General features: G+C 35.8%; 1 protein-coding gene across 5 annotated transcripts in view; it reads right to left on the minus strand.

The window, feature by feature from the left end:
• SLC44A1 (solute carrier family 44 member 1) overlaps window positions 1-15,164 on the minus strand; it is a 201,745-nt gene that overhangs the window by 97,509 nt on the left and 89,072 nt on the right. For all 5 annotated transcript variants that reach the window (XM_041761058.1, XM_041761057.1, XM_041761060.1 and 2 more), the window contains 2 exons: window positions 13,418-13,554; window positions 808-901 (listed from right to left, as the gene is read on the minus strand). In XM_041761058.1, the coding sequence (XP_041616992.1) occupies window positions 808-901; window positions 13,418-13,554 (231 nt within the window). The remainder of the gene's footprint in view (window positions 1-807; window positions 902-13,417; window positions 13,555-15,164) is intronic.

A 15,164-nucleotide genomic window follows, 5' to 3' on the forward strand; every position in this document is an offset into this window, starting at 1 on the left:
GCTTGCTGTAATATATCAAGATATAATAAAAGTGGTTTCAACTTCGTATTCCTGGTGAAGTTGACTCGTGTCATACATGCTTAGTGATACACACTTAAGGTTCTCAAGATCAGACATGCTCCAAATCCTATGCATCTAATTCTGAGGATATATTCTATAATACCTGCAAATTTATTTCCTTGTCAAAAAACCTATTTATAATTTTAAAGTTGGCTTTACTCATAACTACTCTGAGATCCTTCAATACAAAGAGTATTTCTTGTCTCTTTTTTGTATCCATTATATGCAGTAAGTACTGAAATAATAAATGTTTGTTGAGTAAGACCTTGGATAAGATATGGCAAACAGTGTATTATTATAGAGAATGTACCTTAAGATACAGCCTGAAATAAGGTATAGAGAACAGTCACTGGCATATTTTCTAAATTTACAAAGTAAATTAAAAATAATCCTAGGAAGTATTATAAGGATCAACTTCAAGGCATCTTTGGAGACTATGAGACTTGGCTTCTAATTTTGCTGTAGATTTTGCAATGACTCAGTAGTTCTACATACTTAAAAATTATGGCATTAAAAAAAAAAGTAAGCCCCCAAAAGCAATTTAAAATCTGAGAATGAGAAAAAGTTGTTTCCTCTGTGTGTGCGTGTTTTAAGATGAAATACATGTTGTCATTTCTAGTACTACTTTTTAAATTTTGTTGTAAAAGTATCGGTCCTGAGCAACAGGTATCAGGTTACTCTTTCCCCAGTTTAAAATCTACCTACAAAAACAAAAGTCACAAGTGAACAAAATACAGTAAAATTTACCTCGCTGGAACTGGTAGTTTGGGGCACAGAACAGAAGCTTTTGAAGATGTAGTATATTCTGAAGGCTTTAGGTTGTAGCTACATAGTGCTGAGCCTGTTGAAAGAAAAGCTGTATGTTAGCTAGGAGAACAGAGCCTAAATAAATTCTCATATTGATCCACTGTATTTATTTTATATGTTAATATTAATTCAACATATCGAACTTTCAAATACTATAGAATTAATAAGAATTTGATTTGGTCTTTAATATCAATCCTCAATCATTTAAAATGGATTCCTCTCAGGTAATTAATATGCAAATTTTAATTAATAATATTAAGGTAAAAACAACAAGAACTAACTTTATTGAGTGTCTGCCACATATCAGGTGCTATATATATATATATATTTTTTTTTTAAGAGTCAACTTTTAATTATAACTGACCAAACTGTCCAAGAATGTCTCCAAACAACACAACAATAGAAACATGACAAAATCCTCCTACTGAAGAAGCCAACCATCTTGGCCAGCCTCAGTACTTCTGAGGATCAGGCCAAGAACAGCCCATTCCCAAGGCTGATTCTATTCCCCCATGCAAGTTTCTCATCCCAGCAGGAAGGCTGGGGAAGGACAAGGGGCCTGCCCTCTCCTTTCATCATACTGGGAACTCTTAGAAAGTCACTGGTGGAGTGGTTGTGGGGAGGGCCCTCTTCTCATCTCATACATATTATTAACTATGTATTGACTATAACTCTATTATGCAAGTGTTATTAAGCCTACTTTAGAGAGGACAAAATACAGGCTAGGAGATAAGGTACATAACTTGCCCAAGATGACACAGCTGCTATGCAGCAGAGCTGGGGTTGAATCCCTAGATCTCTTTGACTACAAATCTACCCTCAACTATATTTGCTGTCCCTCTTCCCTATGCTTTCCAATACTAAACATTTTAAGTGACTGCACATAGCACATATCCTTTCAGACAATACATCACTTTTTCCTTATTTAAAAGGCAAGAAATACTAGTTGCAAATAAACTTAACAGGTTGATTAAAGGACTCTCAGTTTTCAGATAGTTTAAGACAGCTCATATTCCATCATAAACTGGGTTATGCAAACAGCCATCTATTTCTTGGTCTCTGTGGCTAATAGGTGTCGCAATAATATATAAAATTCAGATGGACGCAGTCCACCAAATCCTTGATAAGTCTTATTTTATTGACCTGCTAATTCTGTCATATGGCAACTAGAATGTTGTCAGGTTTGTCATACAATAGATATCGCTAACTGAGAAGACCTAGGTTCTAGTTCTAATTTTGCTGAGGACCTACTGTACTCTATCAGGTAACCTGTTTATATTTCATTAATTATAGTTCCTACCAGATTACAAATTTGGTCAAATACTTATTATTAAATATAAATGGAATAGCTTTGTGTTTATATTACAGTAACAATGGACTTGCACACTGTATGACCATGGAAAAAAATTGAAGAAAAAAGGTGAAGTGAAAACAGCAGGTTTTAACATTGAGCTAATTATAGAAATGTCACGTGAAGATGTAAGAAAGAACTAGAAGGGAATACAGAAAAAAGATTTGCTAGGATAACAAACAACCTTAAGAGTGGTTTTATTTCATTTATATCTTGTCCTACCAACCAAAGAATTTTTAAAAAGCCACAAACCTGCATTTTATTCAGTAATGCTGCTCCAAAACCAGCAACCAACTTGCTAGGTATTTAAGTACGTGGGCTATAAATATCATCATTACAAAAATACATATGGCATCTATTTTATATAAAGATATTTCACGTAATTTGACAACACAAGATACTTTTTAAAAAAAAGATTAATTAATTAATTTATTTGAGAGATAGAGAACAAGGAGAGGGACAAAGAGAGAGGGAGACAAGCAGGCTCTCTGCAGAGCGGAGAACCCAACGTGGGGCTCTATCCCAGGACTCTGAGATCATGACCCAAGTGGAAATCAAGAGTCAGATGCTTAGCCGACTGAGGCATCCAGGTGTCCCTTGACAAAATAAAATATTTTAAGAGAGATACTTGAAAGTTACATGGCAATGTTCAAGTTTCTTCAGCTTCTTAAGATAGATTCTGTAGGAAACGAAGTTTCTGAAATTGTTTTTGAACATTCTTTTCCATTTTAATGACTTATTATTTTAAGTTAAGCATGAATATTAAATAGCTAATCTTCTAAAATTAGCCTTTCACATTTGAAGATAATGCCACTAGATTCTATTTACAGCAATTTTAGAGAAAACATGACAGCAGTGGCAAGCAAACATTTTAGATTAATCCTGAAATATCTGGGAGTCTTACTATAGAATTGCTCATGAAAAAAGCAGCAACTGTGCCAATAACTGCAGAGCACCCAACGTGATCATCAACTTCCTGATCTGAATTGTCAACTTATTTCTTTCAGAGTCCAAGATGGAATCGATTTGCACAATATGAAAGGGCCAAACCAAAGCACTCTGTGTCAGGGCTGTCAAACACACTGCTCCGTCTGAATTCAGTGAACATAATCTCCATCCCCACCCTTTCTTCATTTAAAAAAGGAGGTCAGCAGGTGCAACAGAGTTCAATTTTATAAATACTTTCCCAGGATAATGCTCAATGAAAGGATAATAGCCTTATCTCTGATGGTATTCTGGGACATAGGCCAGTACTAAATAGATCCTGTACTAAATAGATTAAAGGAAAAAGATCTTTACAATGTGTGAGTAGTAACAATCAGAAGAAACCTTATAATGCTTCCTGTTCAAAGGGCTGATGGACACAGAAGTCTCAATGCAAAACATTAAAACAACCCAGTAATGGCAAACATTTTACAATTGTTTTTCTTTTCATGTTTATTAGCTAATGCATTTTCAGCAAACACTTTTAAGGTGGTATCCATCTTATTTTTTTTTTTATAGTGATAGTATAAACAATACTTAGCACAAGAGGTTTCGTCATAAAGAGTAAGACAAAGTTTTTCTTCTAATGTAAAAGGCAGGGAAAACCTGTACTTGAGTAATGGAGTCTAAAACCAAAAACAAAAGCTTATCTAAACCACACCAGAGGCAATTCATGCATCTCAGCCAATGTTATTCAAAATGAGTGATCTTAGGAAGCCAACTTGGGTATATAAACATTTATCTTGGTAAACAGTTGCTATAGTCCCCAGAATGTTTAACTACTATAATTTTTCAAATGCCTTATAATATTCAATTATTTATTCTTTAGCTCAATATCACTTATAAGAATTCTTCTAAGAGGTATGTTTCCATCATCATGCTCCAAACACTACAGATGAAAAAAATAAGTAATACTTCTAAGGCCTTATAAGCAATCACTGACAAATTTAGAAATAAAATTCTTTCATCCTAGGCCACAATGCTTCTTCTGTGCCATTCTTAATAATCATAATCAGACAAATATTCAATAAGCTTCTGGGCAAAAAACATCCATTCCACAGATACCTCAAAAACAACGTTTGAAAAAAAAAGACATTTCTGTCACATACTCTTCAAATCTGCTCTTCCTCTCTCATACATCATCTATGGTTGGTAATGGCTTCACCATCCACAAAATCCCCAAGATGAAATAGGAGGTCATCTTCTATTGTCTTCTTTAGCCACCGTCTCCATATAGTATTCAAGACTTCAAATTACCAAGTTCTGACAATCAGATCTTTCTATGTTATATCAGACCTTCAAGATCTCCTATTGGTACAAACTATTCTCCCAAAGGGTTTCTTCTCTGCATGCTGCACACAGCCTTGAGAATGGTCTTTGTAAAATGGTCCTTACTTGTATTATCCTCTGGCCCTCAGAATAATTTCCAAACTCCTTGGCTTCAAAGCTCTCCTAAGGTAGGCCTCCACCAAAAACTCCAGCCTCATTTTAACATAATATACTACTTACAATTCCTGCTGTTTGACAAACTTCTGTGCTTTTCACATGCTGTTCCCTCAGCTTGGATTATCCATTCCTAACTACCATTTGAGTGAGTATTCAAGTTTGAGCAGAATTTCTACAAACTACCAAGCCTCACCATCTTCATCAAGCTTTCTCTGATGCACCCAAAGCTTTTTACTGTTTAATTCTATTATACAACTTAGTCTATTATTTTGTGGGTTTTTTTTTTAAGCTTACATATCATCTCTATTTGTAGAAAGCAAGCTCTTTGAGAACTGGGATCTTATGCCTTCAAAATATGTGGGACTCCTCTCTTCTGGCACATAGACAGTAGTCAAAAGCCATCTGTTGAATACAACAGACATCTTGATTGAAAAAAATGAAATAACCTATTTTTAATCTCTTATTTGGGTGTTACATGTTATATAAAATGTTTATATGCTTTTCACTATTCACTACAAATTATACTATGTAAAACAAAATCTCTCAACCTTGGTATTATGACAATTTGAGCTGGGCAATTCTTGCTTGCAGGGAGCTGTCCTGTGCATTGCAGGATGTTTACCAGTCTCCTTGGTTTCTATCCACTAGATTACAGTGCCCTCTCCCTAACCCTTCATTCAGTTTTGACAACCAAAAACGTCTCCTAACACTGCTATGTATGTGTATGGAGTGAGGGGTGTAGGGGGGAGGCATACAGTGGCAAAATTACCCTTAGTTGATAACTACTGGTCTAAAACACCAAATTATTTGAAACAAAAATACAAAATGGGGTTGGTAAGTTGGAGGCTAATTCTTCTTGCTTTAAAATTTTGCTTGATTTGCTATCAATGATATTAGTAGGACACACTAAATTAAAAGCAAAGATTCCTTTAAAAACATACTTTAGAACATTGTAGTTAATAAAAAAAGAAAATCTCCCAATGCAGAACAGTGTTCATTATGAAAAACAAATTACATTGCTGTGTGAGGTCCAATGAATTTAACCCCTTTCTCTCTAATTAGGAAAGCCAACAACCAGGATACCAGTAACCAGCAAAAAAAGCATGCATTTCCCAAGAAGCACCCATTAACTAGCTGGTGGTATAACATTATCTGTCAACCAGTATTAGCACATACTATGTACCTAATAAATATTTGCTGAGTGAATTAATTTTGGGCATCTATGTGTAAGACTCCTAGGTATTGTGGAGGACAATGAAAAGTTTGTCTTCTATCATGCAAGTCCCTTAAAGGGAACTGTACTTTTTCTTTGTTTCTCTGGCACGCACTTAATGGGTGCTAATTAATTGCTGAATGAAGGAATTACTTAAAATTGCATTATGAAATGTAAAGATTTTTTTTTTTTCCCTTAACAATCAAGCTTCCCTTGCTGGCTTCTGAGTTGGAGGCAATTAAAGCAGTTGCTAGGGTTGATCACTTCATTCCTTTATAAATGATATTAAGTCCAATCTTTTGATTCACCGTGCCAAAAAGAATCCATACTAACTCTCTGGTTTAAGTTATATAGTTACTGACTGGCAAGAAAGAGGGTGATACTCTTCATCTATTGATACTAACTTTAAACATAACACCTAGATAATGATAATCAAAGGCTTATTTCTATTCACAAATTTTATCTGATGTACCACATCATCTTTCGAGGTTTTCAAAGACAGAATAACGATAGCTGAGAAAGCACCACGCTGGATGGCCCTACTCGAAGTATGAACACGGTCTAAATGGTAGTTCATAAAGCTCTCAGACTTTTCACAAAATACAGTGCACCAAAGAAGCACTCTCAGATGGGAATCATTTCTCACATATTGGAAATGGGACATGAACAAGAAAAATAAGATTTCTTCCATTTTACTACCGTTAGGAAAAATAAAAATCAGGTATCATAAAAAGTTTGCTAAGAGTAATGCAAAAGGTGTAAAATATTAGCAACGACTGAGAATATGCAGTGGGCTCCCAGCTTTTAGGTTGTTCTTATTTCTAAACTGCTGTTTAGAATTTAGATTGCAAGTGGAAAGAATAAAATGACATGCAAAGGCCATCTGGCACTGTGCTTGGCACAAAGTAGGTACTGATAAATGGCACAGTAAAACAATGCAGGGCTTAAGTCTGATTTATATAGACCCAGGCACCCATCCTGACTAACGAGGATAGTGGAGTAAAGCAAAAGACGAACTAAGGGCCATACTCAGAGCAGGGAGAGAAGGGGAGGGACTGTTCCAGCAGGCATTACGACCTGGCATGGCTAGGCTGGGTTGAGGTAAAATTCTCATATCAGGCTGACAAGAGCTTCAGAGGGACGGGCATTCTCTTTCTCCCTACAACGGACACATTAGTTGATTTTTCAAAAATAACAATAATAAAGTATGAAGGAAACTTGTTCACCAGAAACTAGAGGGAAGTAAAATTAGAGTAAGATGGAATTCATGCTCTGCTGAAAATAACTCATGTGAGGGCTCTCACCAGATGGTTGCAGTTTTCTCTGTAGGGCACAAGGTTAGGAAAGACAAAAAACAAGAGGGCTTAGGAAAAAAGAAAAGGTTATGAATAATCATGTGGATAGCTGGATAGAGAGAGAAATGAATGAATAAGATGAACTTCTGCGAGATGAAGAAGAAGATGACCAAAGATTCACATCAATTCTGGTTAGAATGAAGCTAAACATTTTACCCTGGTGGCAACTGATGCAGATTCAGAATTGAGCGAAGGTTAAAGTGTGTTGAGAGAATGAGAAATTCTGAAGTGCTGAGAGAGATGAAGAGGGAAGTCCAGGGGCACCTGGGTGGCTCAGGTCATGATCGCAGGGTCCTGGGATAGGAGCCCAGCCTCCAGCTCCCTGCTCAGAGGGGAGTCTGCTTCTCCCTCTTCCCCTCACCCTGCTCATGCTCTCTCTCCTTCTCTCTCTAGTAAATAAATAAAATCTGTTTTTTTTTTTAAAAGGAGGGAAGTCCAATCCATTATTCTTTCAAAAAACATAAATAGCTACTATGTGGGGTCCTGTACTGGGCTTGCATATACAGAAGTGAAGAGCGCAATCCTGCCACACAGGAAACTCATGCACTACTGCAGGAAGATAACAAACAAAGAACCAAAAAAGTTTAGTACTGAGTCATAGTACTTGACAACTTTAATCTTTAAAAGACAATTTTTAACTTATTCTCTAGCATACTTACATTGGTATCATATAAAAATGACAAATCATAATAATAAAGTGTATGCTTGTACAGCTACCACTCGTGTCAGAATTTAGACTTTTCCATTTGTCTAAATTCTTCTGCTTGCCTTTTAAAGCTCTTTGTAATATGGCATCTCCACATGACCATCTCACGTCCAGCTATTTCTTCTAAATTTTCTATTTTAGCCGGACATATTTGACGGAGGCGTTTTACAAACTGCAGTGTCCAAGAAAACAACTCCTCTTTCTTATCTAAAAGAAAGAGTTGAGGAAATATTTTTTGCCTCATAAATGCATTTCTTACAAACATTATTACAGGAGCTTAAAAGTTGGCTTTCGCTTATTAAGATTTTAAGTAATTTGTGAAGGTAATAAAAGGTCACACAAATGGATAGTTGTAAATGCTAAAAAGCCCTTTCAAATGTTGTCATGGAAACTTAACACTCTTTGAAATGATTTATATTGTCGTTTTTAGTCTGGTAAGAAAAATGTTGTTTTACCTTATATTTTAAATTAAGGTTTAAAATTATCATTTAAAAAGTTACTACTCTAAACAGGATCTTTCTCTTTCATGATCTTTTTTTTTCTTTCATGATCCTTTTAATTGTAGTAAAATACACATAATAAAACATTTACCATTTTACCACCATTTAAGTGCACATTGCAGTAGCTTTAAATACATTCACGTTGTTGCTCAACCATCACCACCCTCTACCTCCAGAACTTCCCATCTTGCAAAATTCAACCTCTTTACTTATAAAGCAGTAACTCCCCATTCTTCTCGCCCTGCAGCCCCTGGCAACTACCATTCTATTCTGTCTCCATGAATCTGACTACCCTAAGTACTTCATATAAGTAGAATCATACTGTATGTGTCCTTATGTGACTGGCTTATTTCATATAACAATGTCTTCAAGATTCATCCATATTGTAGCATGTATCAGAATTTCCTTCCTTTTTAAAAAAAATTGTGGTAAAACATGTAATACAATGACCATCCTAACCAGTTTTTCAGTGTATATAGTGTTAACTATATGCACATTGTTGTCCAACAGATCTCTAGAATTTCTTTTCATCTTGAAAAACTCAAATTCTATAGTCAGTGAAAACCATCACCCTATCTTCCTATTACTGGCTTATTTCACCTAAAATAATGACTTCAAGGTTCATCTATGTTGTAGTGCGTATGACAGGATTTCCTTGTTTCTTTTTAAGGCGAATATTCCATTGAAGGTTAATACCATGTTTTCTTTATCCGTTCATCCATCAGTAGACAATTAGGTTGCTCCCATCTTTTGGCTATTATGAATCATGCTACAGTGAACATGAGTATGCAAATACCTCTCTGAAATCCTGTCATCACTTCTTTTGGATATATACCTGAAAGTGAGATTGCTGGGTCATATGGTAATTTACTTTCTTTTTTTTTTTTTTTAAGATTTTATTCATTTATTCATGAGAGACACAGAGAGAGAGGCAGAGACAAAGGCAGAGGGAGAAGCAGGCTCCCCACAGGGAGCCCAATATGGGACTCGATCCCAGAACCCCGGGATCACAACCTGACCGGAAGCAGATGCTCAACCACTGAATCACCCACGTGCTGCGGTAATCTACTTTCTAAAAGACTATTTTTTACAGTAGTTTTAGGTTCACAACAAAATTTAAAGGAAGGTACAGAGGTTTCCCACATACCTCCTGCCTCCACACATGCGTAGCCTCCTCTATTATAACTTCCCCACCAGAGTGGTACATTTGATACAACTGATGAGCCTCCCTTGACACATCGTAATCACCCAAAGTCCACAGTCCTATGGGCATGGACAAATGTATAATGATGTGAATCCATCATTAAAGTATCATACGAAATATTTTCACTGCCCTAAAATCCTCTGTGGTAATTCTATTTTTAATTTTTTAAGGAAACTCCAAACTCTTTTCCATAATAGACACACAATTCCATATTTCTACCAATGATGCACAAAGATTCCAATTTACCCATAACTTCACCAACATTTGTTGTTTTCTGTTTTGTGGTGTTTTGGGTTTTTCTCTATGAAGCTGTCCTAATATGTGTAAGGTGGTATCGCACTGTGGTTTTTATTTGCATTTCTCATATGATTAATAGATTGAACATTTTTTCATGTCCTTATTATTGGCCCATCATGTATCTTCTTTGAAGAAATGTCTATTCAAGTCCTTTGCCATTTTTGGCTACTTGGGGTACTTTTTTTTTTTCCTGTTGTGTTCTAAAAATTCTTTATATATTCTGGATATTAATCCTTTATCAGATATATGATTTGCAAATCTTTTCTCCTATTTACCTTTTCACTCTGCTGTGTCCTTGGATGAAGAGAAGTTTTAAATTTTGATGTAGTCCAATTTATCTATTTTTTTCTTTTGTTGACTGTGCTTTTGGTTCCGAGCCAAGAAATTATTGTCAATATAATGTCATTAAGTTTTCCCCTATGTTTTTTCTAAGAGTTTTATAGTTTGCTCTCACATTCTGACTCTGTTGTGGATTTTGGACAATTCTTTCTTATAGGTTTGGAAATTCCCCCACTTAAAACTAAAATCATCTGTTCCTTCCAAATCAATATCCACCTCAAATGACAGACAAAAGAGGGAAAAAGGATAATGCACAAAATAGACACAGAATTCTCTCCATGACAAGAACAATGTTGGAATTAAATCTTACAGGTCCAGTATTAAGTCACCAATCCAAAGAACAACATAGATTTCTTTTTGAGAAATTCAGAATTTTCAACTTAGGGTTGCTACTAAAATAAAAGTATTTAGGTCCCTCCACCAAAGGCTCCCTTCTTTATTACAATTTCATAGTTTTTCTATTGCCTTTTAAAATATTTATCTTCTCTATCCTCCACTGCTGTGTTTCTTGATGCTGCCATTATTAATACTTTTTATGCCTAACACGTTAACTTATTTTGCAAACAGCTGCCTCAAAAGCCTAAGGGTGCCTGTATAGTTAGGCACCAATTTAAGAAGTCTGTTTTCTGGAATAATATTTATTCATTAATATTCTTGAACACCTGCTTTGTGTAAGACACTGTGAAAAAAAAAAGCTGCAAAACTCACCAGAAAGGTCTTATACACTGGCCATAATAGGCCATACTCAGTATCATAATCACTTAAAAGGATAATGGCCTGGAAATAAACATACCAGCAGGGCGGCATGGGGGATTTCTTCCCAGATCATCACAGCAGGCAATACAGTTGACAATGAACTAACTCTCTTCTGGCCCTCCAGATGACATGTCAAGTTCAAGGGACCAAGACTCATACCCAGTGGGTTCAAGAAAACGTGTTAGAAGATAGTTTGACACTAGGTCATAGCTTTGAATGCCAAGGTAAGACATATAGTTTCTTTCTTTCTTTCTTTCTTTCTTTCTTTCTTTCTTTCTTTCTTTCTTTCTTTCTTTCTTTTTTCCTCTGATGACTTCTAAGTAAGGAATTAATAGTATTGAAACTCTGGCAACATTAATATGGCAGCAATATGTAAGGGGCTAGAAGTAGAGAGAGACTACAGGCAGGAAAATATTACATTCCACTGAAGGAATAAGAACATTAACAGTAGTAATGTAACAGGGGTAACCAACACTTTTTTTTTTTTTTTGCCAATTTGCTATTTGCCAGACACTCTACCAAGCATTTTTCATTTATGAGGTCCTTATAACAACCTATGAAATAGTTTTTGTACAAATATTATCTCCATCATAAATGAAGAAATTGAGGCATCTATAGATCAAGTAACTTGCCCAGGGTCTCATGGCTAGTAAGTGGTAGGACCAACATTTGAACCCAGATAATCTGGTTCTAGAGCCAATAATCTTAATGACTCAATACCACCACCTCACAGAGTGAACTGTGCATGCTCACGCTGCCTAAGATTTTAGAAAATTCTGTAAGGGATAACACATTCCTCCCTAAGAAACTTGATAACGATAGGGCCAACTGTTGCACTATTAGACTCAGCAAATCAATACATGTAAGGATATCCTGTGGGAATAAAAAATGAGATCTTGAAGGATAGTTGGTACCTCTTTATTCAGTGCCCACCAAGTGCCAAAGATTCATGCATCATCTCATTTATTCCTCACAACTACCTATGAAGGAGGTATTGCTTTTAATCCATTTTTTCCCCCAGATGAAACAATCTAGTTCAGAGGCTATACCTTCTGTCCCTCATTACAGAGCCAGTTAGTGACAGCAGTAGAATCAGAATCCAGAGTCACATTAATCTCATGCTCTTCCCACCACCTCATGCTGAGGGCATGGAGTGTTAGGATAAGAATACTGCCAGTCTGGAAGGACATGTGGTCCTTCTACAGAGACCAACATCTCGGGAAGACCTGGAGCCACGTAGAGGTGTGTGTGCAGCTACGTTCCTAAGCTGTCTCTTCACCCAGCTAGAAGTTGTACCAAATGCATGCCTGAGTTAGCCCTTGTTCCTAGGAACCAAAATGAGCTTGTCAATTCAGGTAGGGTGAAGGTAGCTCCAGGGATCTCAGCACACAAAATGCAAACATGAAACCTCATGGAAGTTCAAAACTACAGGCTAACAGTTTGTGGCCCTCCATGAAGAGAGGTTAAAAATAAAATTCTCTGAAGAGAATTGAGGTAAGTCAGAGAGAAGTGAGGACAGCTCCTGGAAATTGGAAACCCAAGGGAATGGAGTCAGAGATCTGGAAATGGACTATGTTTTCTCAGCTAATTCGTATATGTTTAACCTCAAAGTTTCGCAAAACTTTACTCTTACGAAAATGCTTATGTGGGCAGCCCAGGTGGCTCAGTGGTTTAGCGCCACTTTCAGCCCAGGGTATGATCCTGGAGACCTGGGATCAAGTCCCATGTCGGGCTCCCTGCACGGAGCCTGTTTCTCCCTCTGCCTGTGCCTCTCTCTCTGTGTGTCTCTCATGAATAAATAAAATCTTTAAAAAAAATAAAAAAATAAAAGAAAAATGCTTATGAGACAGTGTTGAATTTAAAAAAGCAAAATGCACCAACATAATTCGAAGATGGTAGAATTTTGGTTTTTACTTCATTTTCCTTTTCCTGAATTTTTCAAATTTCTTATAATAGACATATATGATTATCCAGGGATAAAAACAAAATATACTCATTGAAACACTTTTAATCAATACTTAGGAAGATAAAAAGAAAAAAAAGACATTTCACAAAGAATAGTCTCTAGTAATTCCCAAATGTCAAAGAGGCTACATCAAATCACCTGAGACATTTATAAAAAAGAAAACAACAACAACAACAACAACAAATTTCCAGAACCCAAAGACCTACTCAGTCAGAATTTCCCTGGGGGGAGCCTAGGAATCTGGAGTTTTAACAAGCTCCCCAGGTGACTATAATCTTTTTCATCAAGAAAGTCCAAAAGCACTTTCAATTCTCTTTCTCTTTTTTAAGGTTCTTTGATGATCTAACACTAGTTATATTGGAAAGCAAATACACAATTTTCAACAGTGAGAGGAAGTGACCAGCGTGAGGACCTGGATGGCCTCATGTCTCACCATTCATCTCTGCAAACTTCTGAACATCACTTAGGGTTTTCAATTCTTGTCTTGGACATGCTGTTACACAGAGTGCTACAGACTTGATCTTTCGGTTTATCAAGTCCAGATTGCATGGATCCAAAAAGAACACATACCTAAAGCATGGAGAAAAACATTGAGATGTTATTTCACAAGAACACATTCTGGTCCACTGCCTAATTTGACTAAGCCTAAAAGCAAAGAACATCTATTCCATACTCATTCACAAATTTTATCAAAGATGAACAGACATTTCACCAATCTAATCAGTTTTCTTTTAATTAATTAATTGTAAATAATGGGGGCTGGAGGAACTGGAGGACTTTTATCATGATGCATTTTTTTAATATTTAAATTTCTGTAATGTATACCTTATAATTAGAAACTATTTTAGTTTTTAAATAATTAATTTGTTTTATTTTTTGTCAAACTTGTGCCTAAAAATTACTAGAGTATCCTAAGACTGCCAAATAACATGAATTATAGTTTATATATAAACATTAGCTAACGAAAATATAATTATATAAAAAGTAAAATTATAAAAATATAAACTTTTGCTAATGAATATATAATTGTAAAAATGAGTTATAAAATTATATAAAATTGAATATATAAGGTTATGAGTTATAAAATTATATAAAATTGAATATATAAAGTTGAATGGAGACTAGAGGGGAAAACATCAACATTTTAACTACAGTCATCTCTGGATGTTAGAATAAAGTGATTTTAATTTCTTTCACTTTTCAGAATTCTCATTTTCTAGAAAATGTAAATGACTTTTGAAAAGAGGTAACTACAATAAATATTGTTTATTAAAAAGGTCCATTACATATCAACAAAATAATGTCCAAATCTTAAATCATCCCTTTTATATGCTATACATTTATATTTTAGAAAAGGAAAGATTAGTCAGAAATTACACTGAAACAGATTTTTTTTTAAATGTTAAAAAGTAGAAGAGAGGGGATCCCTGGGTGGCTCAGCGGTTTAGCGCCTGCCTTCGGCCCAAGATATGACACTGGAGTCCCAGGATCGAGTCCCACATCGGGCTCCCTGCATGGAGCCTGCTTCCCCCTCTGCCTGTCTCTCTGCCTCTCTCTCTCTCTGTGTCTATCATGAATGAATGAATGAATAAATAAATAAATCAATAAATAATCTTTTTTTTTTTAAAGTAGAGGAGATGGCAAAGATTGTGGATGTTCTCATCTACCCAAAAAGAAAGTAAGAGCCAAATACTCTTAACTGAGAAAAGCAAGGTCTACCATGGATCAGTGGTGTGGGAGGTACAAGTAGGAATGCTTTTAAGTAAGAGAGCAGTCAAAAGAACCTCCGGTGCGCTGGTTTCCATTCTACTGGGTCCGCAGAAAGTTTTATGAAATCATCTATCTGCCAACAGCCTTCCCATGTTGTTAAACTCTGTTGCTTTGCTATATAAAATAGGATTCAAATCAGGAAATATAACCAAATATAAGAACTAGGTGAGAAAATTGAAAAGCAAGTCAATACACATGCTGGAATGGACAATATAAAACGATACCAGAAAAAAAAAATTAAACAGAAAACAAAAGTGCGTATGTCACAGGGAGGAGGACCTGAGAGGCCTTTGCAGGTGCAGTCATGTCACATACTGCAGAGGTTCAAGCACGAAGGCCAGGGATAAGCTACAAACCACCCAACTAAAAACAAACAAACAAAAAAAACCCCGAATTTGTAATAATGTTCA

Source organism: Vulpes lagopus, chromosome 7 (genome assembly GCF_018345385.1).
Source record: "Vulpes lagopus strain Blue_001 chromosome 7, ASM1834538v1, whole genome shotgun sequence".
Taxonomy (NCBI): Eukaryota; Metazoa; Chordata; class Mammalia; order Carnivora; family Canidae; genus Vulpes; species Vulpes lagopus.